This window comes from Aulonocara sp. 'chitande type north' Nkhata Bay, linkage group LG3 (assembly GCF_057382095.1).
Source record: "Aulonocara sp. 'chitande type north' Nkhata Bay isolate Kocher_YH1m ecotype deep benthic linkage group LG3, A_spYH_male_GT1.1, whole genome shotgun sequence".
In the NCBI taxonomy this organism is placed as follows: Eukaryota; Metazoa; Chordata; class Actinopteri; order Cichliformes; family Cichlidae; genus Aulonocara; species Aulonocara sp. 'chitande type north' Nkhata Bay.
The window spans coordinates 69,590,113-69,602,304 of record NC_141346.1 but is presented as its reverse complement, the minus strand read 5'-3'; the positions used below and the strand labels follow the sequence as shown (position 1 = coordinate 69,602,304).

Sequence of the window (12,192 nt, the reverse complement as noted above, 5' to 3'; positions counted from 1 at the left end):
TGACTTTATAAAGTCATTTATTGTTTAACAAACGTTAAACAGATGCAACCATTTACATACTGTTGTATTCTTTTGTAAAATAAGTGGAAAAATAAATACAAATAAAATCAAATAAATTAAGTGCTGCAAGTTAGCACATCAGAGTTGCTCTTTTCTGAGCAATACAGCACTGAAATTCCTCTGCTTCAGATAATGAAAAATAAAACTGACATTGCAGTGCTGCAAGTTAGCACATCAAAGTATTCTTCCATCACAAAAAAAAAGTGCTGAACATCAAGCAATCTATTCTAGTAGGCTACAAATGACACAGCAGCTATGCTGACCACATGTGTCTCATTTCTTCTTCCTCAGCCAGTCGCTAAGACACACCAGCCTGGTAACATTTTCTGGAAGCAAGGCTGCCCTTTTCTTTTGCACTATGTGGCCTGCAAGGCTAAAGAGTCTCTCACAGGGTACAGAGGTAGCTGGGGAGGCCAGGTACTTTTGTGCTAGGACTGACAGCTTTTCATAGACTCCTGAGTGAGCATACCACCACTGCAGGGGACAGTCATCAATACTGATGCTGGGTTCTGCTCTGTAGCGCTGCAGCTCTCCAGACTCAATTCCATCTTCTGAGTCAGAGTCAGACCCCAGAAGGAGTTCGCTCCTCCTCTTCTTCTGAGCTGGTCCATCATCCTCTGTGGAGGGCTGGAGACTATCTGCTCTTCTGGGCTCTGCTGCCTGGAGCATATTCTCCAGAATGGTCCACACCTGAATGAATGAATGAATGAATGAATGAATGAATGATTGTGATTAAAACTAAGTGCTTTTTATTTTATTTTATTTAATCTTGTAAAGAACTTTGTGTTCCATATAATAAATAAAAGTTTGATTTGATAATGAATTGGACTCATTAGTCCAGCTTAACCTTATTGTCCTACCTGTTCCCTCTTTTCTCTTGGAAGACATTTCAAATCCTTAAACCGTGGATCCAATGCTGTGGCCACCCCGAACCATATCTCGTTGCCATTAGCTCGTCGTGCTGCCAGATCCTTCTGGAAGGCATTCTTGAACTTCACCACGTAGGCAGGATCATCATCAGTAATGTCCATGACACGGTACAGATGGCGAAAAGCAGGCAGCACTACAGAGCAAGAGACGTAGGCCTCACCACCCAGCAGCTCTGTCACATACCTGCAGAGGTGGAGAGGTTTGCTAAATAAACCTAGCTGGATTCATTTAAATCAAAGTGTAACTGATTTCCAATTTAATTGTCCTTAAAAGTTCCTTGTTATGTTCATTAATTTTGATTTTACACATGTAACAGTAGTTTATATAATTAAAATGGGAAGGTGTTTATTTGAACTTACTTGCATGGTTCAAGCAGGAGCTCCAGCCTCTGCAGTTTTGCCCACTCAGCTTCGGTTGGCAAGACCAACCTGTGGTTCTGTTGGTCCAACGTAGCCTGGACAGCCTCTCGGTTACATAGGAGGCGTGAGACCATTGCGAGAGTCGAGTTCCACCTGGTGGGTACATCCTGTATAAGTTGATCGCTCTTCTTTCCGAGTGCTACTTGTTGTTGGTTAAGTTCTGTGGTACTCGCAGGGCTTTGTTTAAAATGACCAACAATCTTGCGGCACTTTGCCAGTACACCGACAAAACCACTGCTATCGAGACATACCGTGATGGTCCTCTGGAGAATGTGAGCATTGCAGGCGATGTGCTCATATGGAAGTGCTCTCATAGCAGCCAGCATGTTTGCTGCGCTGTCTGTGCCAATGGTGGATATCTTGTTTTCAATACCCCAGTCATTTGCTACCTTGAGGAACTGTTCGGCGCATTTATCAGCAAAGTGCCTGGTTTCTGTTCTCATGACGGTCAGTGCAAATGAGTTGAGGTTCCACTCACTATCAATAAAGTGTCCAGTCACCCCAAAATAGCTGTGGTTGCCAGCTGAGGTCCAGTGATCTCCGGTTATAGCAACACAGTTGGGAGAATCCTCCGCCAAAATCTCAAGTTTGTTTTTCTTTTCGCCGTCGTACATTTTGCTGATTTTGGTCGTTACTGTAGTCCTGCACGGCGGCTTGTATGACGGGTCATTGGACGCAATTTGCAACACCTCTGTCAATCCTTCGTCCTCTACTATATTTATCGGCCTACAGTTCATCGCTATCCACTTGGCAATAACATTAGTCAGCCTGTCGTTCGCAGACTTGCTCATACGAGGGGTATTCTCTAGTTTTGTTTGGCGAAAAGCTTTGCTCTGGCTTGCTATATTGCTAACGTCTTCACTGCTAGCTGTTGCTGCACTCGCGGCTGGGTGCTTTGCGTTGAGGTGATAGGCCAAACTTGAGCTGCTTCGGTGGTAAGCAAACTCCTTCTTACACTCTAGGCAGACCACTTTACCTTTGTCAATGGTGCCGTCGGGGCGTTTATGAAATACAAATTTCCCGTTCATTGGGCCAACAACTCTCAGATGCGCCTCCATATCCACACTGTAAGCTAATCACCACTTCTCACCTTGACCTCACGACGTGACTCCACCCCCAACAAGTCAAGCACAAGGAGCCCAGCACATAAAAACGGATTTTATAACATAGCAACTCTCATACAAAATCAATGACGTCAAGAGATTAAAAATTAGATTAACGAGATTAAAAAACACAACGCGCTAAATAGCATTGTAATTAATTAATCGCAATTAACGCGATAATTTGACACCCCTATTTTTATCACATATAAATGTCACAGCAGTGGGTCCTGGCCCAATGCTTTGTGTTTTTGGTTTTCTTTGACTCTTGTTTTTCTTGGTTTTTGTTCTTCTTATTTATCAGGCTCTCAGTAATCTTAGTTCTCCCTCCCTCAGTGTTCATTTCAGCCTGTGTTTAGTTTCTGTTCCCATGTCCCACGTTTCATCGTTTCATGTCGAGTCAGCCCTGTCTCTCTGTTTCCTGTGTCTCCCCAGTCAGCCCCGCCTCCCTCGGGCACTCATGTGTGATACAGAGTAATAAACCTGACTACATTTGCTACACTCTCTTTATTACCTGTTACTTTAAAATTCATACACTAATTATGTCTGCCCATCTCTCTAATGTGAAGGTCAAAGGTCAACATCCCAGTGACATAAGAATAATCCCAAAGGGGCAAAGGCAGCGGTTAATTTAGCACATTTAGCATTAAGGGTACAGCAAGGATATACTTTTACTTATTGTGGCAGGGGTGTGGTCTCTGGCCTGCTGCAGTGGAGTGGGCAAATTAGGGAGACGACACCATCAGATCCCGAGCCCTCCATGTGTTAATCAAGAGACGGCTGCTGTGCTACATCCATAAATAATGAATAAATTAGGAGCTAAAGCTGAAAGGACAGTTTATTTGTACCATCTTCACGTGAACACATTCAAGAACATCACAGATGAAGAAACATTAAAAACTTCCACACTACATAAAGCAAGAAAAATAGTTTTTCTTTCAGGTGGTTTCAGAAAAACAGAAACATCAAACATCTCCAAGACTCTCTTTGAAAGAACTAAAAACCTTTGTTCTCATGGTCCAATCATGAGTGAACTCCCCGATGAAGCCTTGTGTGCTAAAACATGTCAGAGTTTTAAAGGTTAAACATGAGTTTCCAAAACGTTTTGCTGGAGAACAATGAACTATTTGACTGAGTTTCAATCATTTACAGACGAGCAAAACCAGGACAGAGAAAAAAGGACAAAACTGACTCAGTAAAACAACAGAAAAGAAGATCCCATGTAGATCTGTATTATGTAGAAGTTCAGCCCAGCAACCAGTTCAGTTCAACACAAGTTTAAATGATTCTATCTGAACTCTGTGGAGCCTGATCTCAAGCTTTTTGAGTCTGACCAGAGGATCTTTCTGTGTCTTCAGATTCACTGTGATCCAGTGATGGGAGTGATTTCAGCCCTGAGTGATCACGCTGATGTTTGCACAGAGCAGACAATGAGGTGAATGTTTGGGCACATTGGTAACAGTGAAACAGTTTATTAGTAACGTGGGATCGTTTGTGTGCAGAGTATGAACTGAGATTCCTGAAGCTCTTGTCACACTGGTCACAGCTGTAGTTTCCTTCCATGTGTGCACGTTCATGAATGTTACGATTATGTGAATGTGAGAAGCTTCTCTCACAGTGTCTGCACTTGTGTGGTTTCTCTCCTGTGTGGACTCGTTTGTGTGTTTTAAGCTGACCTGCTGTGGTGAAGGATGACCCACACTGATCACAGAGGTGCTTTTTAACCCCACTGTGAATCAGTTCATGTCGTTTTAAATCACTTGGTGTGGTGAAGCTTCTCCCACATTCTTTGCAGTATTTCAGTTTGTCTCCAGTGTGTCTACGTTGATGTACTTTTAGGGTCTTTTGCTGACTGAAAGTTTTTCCACAGAGGTCACAATGAAAGTCTTTCCCACCACCACAGTGATGACAGGGTTGAGAACTGGATCCATCTGTGTTGCTCTGCTTCTAAACAAAGACACAAAGACAGTGTAAGTCAGTCCTTCAACATTTGTATCCTGAACGTCGCCTGAAATAAAGAGCATCTCTGCAGACGTCCAACTACATTTGACTGTTTCAGTTAACACACTCAGTTTACTGGGCTGCAATAACTACAATACTACCACCACAATACTACAGTAATACTAAAATCATAGCTGAAAGGAAAATCTGAATAATCACTCAGAGCTGCTTTTCCATGCAGTAGAATTGCTAACATGCTAACACAGTTTAATGAGCAGAGTTGTTCCAAACAGTCAGGCTAAAATGACAAGATAACAATATAAATACATACCTCACAGTAGCTGCACTTGTAGAGTCTCTTTCTGGTGTGGATCTGTTGGTGTCGTCTCAGGTCATGTGGAGATTTAAAAGTCTTCTCACACAGGTCACATTGATAAGGTCTCTCCTCAGTGTGGGTAAACATGTGTCGTTGTAAGTGTGCGTCTGTTGTAAACTCTTTGCCACACTGTTCACAGCAGTACACATCATGTCTGGTGTGAATGCGTAGGTGTTCATTTCGGCTCCCTCTCTGGCTGAAAGTTTTTCCACAGATGTCACAGCTGTATGCCTTAATTCCAGAGTGGGTAACTAGATGACTCTGTAAGTGGCTACTGTGAGTAAAAGCTCTGCCACACTGATCACAGCTGTACGCTTTAACTCCACTGTGGACGAGTTGGTGTTTTTTTAGGGAAACCTTGAAGGAAAAAGACTTTCCACACAAGTCACAGCTGAACGGTCTCTCTCCAGTGTGGATGACCTGATGCTGTTTTAGTGAAGCCTTCAGAGTAAACTCCATCCCACACTCGTCACAGCTGTATGCCTTAATTCCAGAGTGGGTAACTAGATGCCTCTGTAAGCTGCTACTGTGAGTAAAAGCTCTGCCACACTGATCACAGCTGTACGCTTTAACTCCAGTGTGGATGATTTGGTGTTGTTTTAGTGAAGCCCTCACAGTAAAACCCTTCCCACACTCGTCACAGGTGTGTTTTTTCTCTCCCTTTCTTCTGTGAGGTTTGTCGGCCTCCTGAGAGCGCTGACTTCTGGCTCCATGTTGGTCCTGCAGTGACAGAGATACAAACAGAGGCAGTGAGTGAAATGCAGTCGTGGAACAAACTCAACCTTCAGACTCCATTAACACTAGTTTTAAACCTGAAGGTGGAGCGTGGCACCAAACACCTTAAAGGTCTCTTATCCCCACCTGCTGGTAGTTCTAACACATTACATCCAACCTGCTGTTAAAGATAATTCATGACTGTTCAAACACTAAAATCATGCCCATCCCTCCTGATTGTGTACACACACACACACACACACACACACACACACACACACACACACACACACAATTTTATAATTTAGATTATTTTGTTGGTTCCTATTACATATTTCTATAATTTGTATAGATTTATACAGAATTATTCAGTGATAATAAATCCTATGTTTGTTTATTCTAAACCTGTTAGCTTCCACAACAGATGTTGCTCGTCTTCCGTCAAATACTCACATAAAATATTACACAATAAAGTGGATTCAAGATATCCACATAATTTCACTCTTACATCCACAGTGAGGTTTCACAATTGTTCAAATATAAGCAATCAATAATAATAATATCAATAACATTGAGGCACATTACACAAATTTCAAAAACAAATCATGTCTTACAATATTTACAACAACTAAAAGCTCTGTAAATCGGCTTTTAAGTGTTCATTGAAGTTTTGAATAATTCTCTAATTCTTTAAGGCAACTTATTCCACTTAAAAGTTGCTCTAAATGTAACAGTTTTACAAAACGTTACTTTTAACTCGAGCATTTACTAAATTGCAGCTTGTTGAAAACTGTGTAATATGATGATGTATTTCATCTGGATACTGCAGCTGAGCAGAATAAATGTGGTGTGTTTAACAGAATTGCTTTCTTTAGAACTACAAGTAAGCCATAGAATATTTTAGCCTGTACAGGAAGCCAAGAAAGGTTATTATGCATTTTATCAATATTAGTATAGTATGAACATCTTCACACATCTGGACGCCTTATTCTGGACTAACTGAAGTCTGTTAAGATCTGTCTTATTAGCTGCTGACCAAATGATTGAACAATACTCCAGATGAGACATTACTAGTGCATTAATGACATCTTTCATAATGAAGAAATGATACACAAAGAGCATTTCATAGCCATAGCTATGCCTTGTCGGCAGAGTTATGTGACATTAGTGATGTTTGTACTTTCAGCGTTAACTTGGTTTTAAAGCCTTTAAAATATACGCCGTTCAATAGTCGACCTTAATCTGACAGAGAATGTGATGATTTTGTGGATAATTAAAGTCAGTCATATATCCACAAACACAACAAGCTGAAAGTCAGTGATGCTGCTCGGTTTGCAGTCCTGAACATCACGGCACAAGCAGGATTCACTGCACTGTTAATGTTAGCTGTGTTATATTGCTGCCTCTGTTCGGTGGTGTCGAGCCAAACGCACTTTAACGTGTGTTTGAACGAGCTGACGGTTCACTCGTTAAGCTGAAAGAAAGATGCTTTAATCACAGCAGTCACACATGTGTCCACTGCACCATCTGGAACTCTTCTTGTTTACACTCGTAATAACACAAACACTAAATCCTGCTTCTCTGTGCTGTTGTGTAGCAGTGTGTACACCTGAGACTGTCACCTGTGTCTGTCCTGCACTCTCTCTCTGTTTCTTTCTCTCTGATTGTGGAATAAAAGTATGAACATGTGTTTATAAGTTACACTTGTGTTTGAATCCTGCAGCTTATCACACATTTGATTTCCATGTGTGACGACTGCAAGTGTCCAGAGTGAGGACAGACTGAGGGAGCCACTGCTGCACATCATCTGTGAGGCTTTGCAGCCCTGATGATCCACCAGGACAAACTCAGCAGTGTGTGAGGAAGAGGAGGAGGAAGAGCCAGCAGCAGCTGACAGATGGAGAGAATAGACAGACTGTTCCCTGTTTGTGAAGGACTGCTAGGAAAGTTTAACATAACTGTCTGTGCTGAATCAGTCTTATTAGGTAATGTTCAAATAATGTGATCATCCCAGTGTTTTCAGTGTGGGAGAAAGTACTCAGGGCCTTCAAGTTACACACTATGAAAGGCAGCAACAAGTTTAATGTTCAGAAACCTAAAGTCTGTATCAGCAGCAGAATGGAGCTAAAAATAAATGTTGGTTTCAGTTCTATGAAGCTTTGAGTATTTTGGATCAGCAGCTGCTGTGTTTGTTGCATCATATTGCTGTAACTGTTTATATGCTTTATATATTCTGAGCTAAGTTGATCTATAGTGTTACATGATACACTCTCAGAAATGGAGGTACGAGAGAAGAACATTTTTGTACCTATAGGAACATTTTTTTTTAAAATGTTCCCTTAAAAGTACATTACTGGTCTTTAAAAGTCCAGAAATGCCCCTTTAAAGGTTCAATCTGAAATAAAGTACAAATCTGTATTATAAAATCTTAAGCAGCAACTTCTCCAGGTTCCAATATTTATGCAATTCTCAAACCTTTTGGCCACGACTGTATAACCTCTTCTGAAGTTTAGTGGATATTATACATGGTTATGCTCAGGATGTGTCGGCCAGTTTCCACTGGAAACGCCTTTTGGTTAAACTGTCAGCGAGGAATTTGCATTTGCACTGTTACATTTTTATATAACTTTAATGCATATAAACAACAGCTGCTTGTTTCAGTGAAAATACATTGATGGGTTTTTAATAAAGTTGTGGAGCTGTAAAGTATTTTGTCTGGTGTCAATTATATCGTCAGCTACATCGTTATGGCAAATGTTCAGATGTATATGGTGATAAATATCTTTGGTCATATGGTCCTGCTCTGTCTGTCACCTTCTGTGTTGAGCTCATTGTTTCCTCTGTAGTGGCTGAGCTGAGTCCAAGTAGCTGAAAATGTTCCTCTGCTGCTCCGTCAGACTCTCCTCCTCCTGCTGATCAGCTGGGACACAAAACAGATCTTTGTTAGGCTCCACACTGCACTGAAGAGTCAAAGTGTCTCATATGTTCATCTGACAAGTAAAAGAACACATTTTTGTTTCCCGAGGTGGGCAACTTGTTGGAAACAAACACAAAAGGTTTGAACACTGATACCTGCCATTGCTGGCATTGAAAGATGCAACGCCAGCAATGTGGATTGTCAAGACTCAAACCAATCATCAAGCAAAGACAACAGGGATCATTTGTTTCTGTTTATTTAGCATTCACAGCATTTGCCTTCTGTGCAGGGGAAGTCCACGCACACTGTGTGGTACCGCCATCCGCAGAAGGTGCATTCAACCTCTGTAAGAGAAACAAGGTTGTCTGAGACTGAAATGATATTCACTAAAGAAGTGGTGATTTGTAAAACTTCACATTTTGATCCGGGACGTACTCTGCATGAAAACAAGCGCTCACTCTTCCTGCTCAACAAATGACAAGGGCGGAGCCTTATACCACGTGATACAGAAGCTGTGCCGTGTGATGCTAAAATTAGCAGGGAAACAACAACGGAGAGCACGTCAGGGATGACGAGAAAGTGACAGGAGAAAATCTGTCCCGGTCAACCACCCAAACATCAATAACGGGAACCTTATACAGCGCTTCCCTATACACGTCGAACTCCCGCAGGCACAAAGACATCACGGAGGCTATCACTTATCACCTGACCAAAGATATGGCTCCATCAACACTGTGCAAAACGAGGGATTTAGGAAAACGATCAACACCCTAGACAAACGCTACACAGTGCCGTCCCGCAACTATTTTTCTATTGTTGCACTACCTGCTCTGTACACGCAGCGTCGAGCAACGGTGGAGACGGAATTTCAAGCAGGACAACATTTTGCTGCAACAACAAAACGTGAGACATTTGTTGTTTTATGTTTATTTATTGTTATGAGAGAATCATGATCTCAATTCTAAGCCAAAAAATGGTGATTCTCATTTTATGCAAAATCGTGCAGCCCTAACATTAACACAAAACTATTGTTTCACCAGAGAAACACACATGAAGAGAGAGAGAGAGACAATAACAGCTACCAAACAGTCGTCATAATTCGTCACACAATGAGAAAAGGACAAATCAACAAGTAACAATGACTAATTAATATTAAAATCTGTAACATAATGTATTGTTTGGAGTTTAGTCTGATTGGTTCAGGATGACCTGCCATTATCCAATCACACGTCTGCTTACCTGCATCTTTTCTCTTTTTTCTAACCTGAGCACCTGATGGCTTTGAACTTTTGTTGTCCATCTTCCATTGGTTTGAATTTTGCGCTCCAGTACAAACACAAATCCCCCAACCCGAGGATCAGCACAATTAACCTAACAGACCTACACCTTAGTTCACAGATTTACTTTGTCTAAGGTTGATTTCTGGGATTTCACACAACCCAGGATTCAGATCGTGAATCCATGATGGGCTTGGATTTACATCATTATAAATGAAATGCGCTCTACTTGGAAGCAGCCGGCCCCGCCCCTTTTGACGGGTTGTGTGAGACTTTAAATCATCAAACTGTAAATTATAAATTTAAATTGTTATTGATCCTTTACCCCGAGTCCTAAAGTGTAGATTTATTTTCTTACTCTTCTTATATTTATTGTTTGTTTACTTGCACCGCTGTAACTGCAGCCTCGTCGTCTCGTCTCTCTATATGCTGGACTGTCTGTAGCGGAGATGACAATAAAGTTTACTTTGACTTCAGCAGCGCGCAGGCGCACCGAGGGCTCTCGCGCTCACTTTATAGAATTTAGAAAAAACATCGGTACAGATTATAAGTCTGTATCATAATATCTGTTTGTTGTTTTTATTTTGTTTTGCGAGTTGTTATTAGATGCCGCTCCAGCCAGCCAGAGACTCCCCGCCCTCTCCTCCCTGTGCCGCCAGCAGCAGGCGCACCTCGCAAATGGAGGGCGCCCTTACTCCCAGCAAATGGCTGACAGAAAACCGATCGGTGCCTACGAATTTCCCAATATGCGCTGGCATGACGTCGGGGAAGCATGGGTACGACCGATTATTTTCTTTTTTTCTTGCCCGTGATGCCCCCCCCCACCACGATGCATTCTATTGGTTTGCACACTTACACACACCCAGCTGTGGTTTCCTGTTTTGCTGGACTCTGGAGAGCCCCGCCTTTAACGCTCTTCTCTCACAGAGAGCAACAGAAAACTTGGAAAAACTCCAGATTGACTGAACTCAGTTCAAAGTTACCTTGACACCTTTAGATGTGAGACGTAGTGATGGTCCGCTTGAAGCTGACGCTCCGGTGCGTGTGTCAGAAAGATCAACGCGCTGCTTCAGAAGCACCGTGTCGAGGCTTGATTCGTTTGGCCAGAGTCACGTGATCAGTGACGTCTGAAGCTTCGTTTAGAACGTACCTTTTTTTAAATCGAACTTTATTGAAACACAATGAGTATACAACATACAAACAGATGAAGTTTACAAAAGAACAGAACATGAACATACAGAACCAGGAGTAAAAAAAATGATGATATGAGTAGGCGAAACAATTCAACATATAAATATTGTTCTGAGAGGCTTTTTTATTGGTTGAGTCTGAAATTGATTGTATGTACAATTCATATCCTTATAAAAAGGCAGAAATATGGTGTTTTATTAATAAACTTACATTTATGGATATAAAATAGCTAAAAGTATTAACAATTTTTTTTATAAAAAAACATTTATCATTCTTCCTGGGGACCTTAAAGAAAAAGAATAAAACATTTTCCCATCGTAAAGAAAACTCCCTTAAAATATGGACAATAACAAAACTGCTAAATTCTTCCAGAATCTCTGTGTAGAGGAACCAAAAGAGATGTGCCACAGTTTCTGGATGATCCCCACAGAAAGTTCAATTAGTATTTATGTCTCTTTTAAATGTTACCATATAGTGACTGGCTGGGTCACATTTATGAAGAATTTTATATGAGATTTCCTTCACCTTGTTCACAATTAGATATTTATGGGATCATCCAGACTGTCTTCCAGGTGATATCTGGAACATGTCGGTTCCAGTAAGATATTCTATATATGGGAGAGACATGAGATCTTCTTGGAATAAACTACGTATTCTCTTATTGCTGTTACCAAGTTCCTGTGAAAAGCAGATTTTTCCCACTGCTGACTCAGCTGGATCAGGGAGAGTGACTGAGGCAGATATTGAGATGTCAGTGTTTTTATATAACATTAAAGTCCCTGAGGGTATGGCACCAAGCACCATTGAGAATTCCCCAACACTGTTTGACAAGTTTGACGAGCATCTTGACTTTTGGTCTTTGGATATTAACAGTCCTGGATATGTGACTTCTTGTTTAACAGAAATGTTACAGAGAGCATTTGCAGTGCAGCCTTTAATTGCTAGTAATTCACATTTTTTTAGATTTCGACAAAAATCAAATGCCTCAGAGAAATCACTAATAACACTAAGGGCTGGACGGATTTGATTTGCATTCTTCAAGAAGAGTGTGGTGTCATCAGCTAGCTGGCTGATGATGAGCTCCTTATCAGCTGTGCTGATTCCTTGTATAACAGGTCAAATCTCGGGGTGGAGTCTTAATCATTTTAATTGAGCTATTGCCATTCGTGTACAAGGTTTTGATAGCTTTACAGAAAAATGCCAAATTTTTCCAAAGAGTGGAAAATAAATTGATGTTCAATTGTATCAAAAGCCTTTTAAAAATCCA

General features: G+C 41.2%; 2 protein-coding genes across 2 annotated transcripts; both read right to left on the bottom strand.

Annotated features, from left to right (window-relative positions):
- On the bottom strand, positions 1-2,637 carry LOC147336858 (E3 SUMO-protein ligase ZBED1-like). Its single transcript, XM_086285646.1, has 3 exons — positions 1,350-2,637; positions 921-1,173; positions 1-750 (listed from the first exon to the last, which is right to left on the bottom strand). Exons 1-3 carry the CDS (start codon positions 2,465-2,467, stop codon positions 334-336), a joined length of 1,788 nt encoding a protein of 595 aa, XP_086141772.1. The 5' UTR covers positions 2,468-2,637; the 3' UTR covers positions 1-333.
- A 642-nt stretch (positions 2,638-3,279) lies between these two features.
- On the bottom strand, positions 3,280-11,284 carry LOC147336857 (uncharacterized). Its single transcript, XM_086285656.1, has 4 exons — positions 10,718-11,284; positions 8,355-8,460; positions 4,782-5,546; positions 3,280-4,456 (listed from the first exon to the last, which is right to left on the bottom strand). The coding sequence occupies exons 2-4, from the start codon at positions 8,370-8,372 to the stop codon at positions 3,824-3,826; spliced, it is 1,416 nt and encodes a 471-aa protein (XP_086141782.1). The 5' UTR covers positions 8,373-8,460; positions 10,718-11,284; the 3' UTR covers positions 3,280-3,823.
- Between the last annotated feature and the right edge of the window lie 908 nt (positions 11,285-12,192).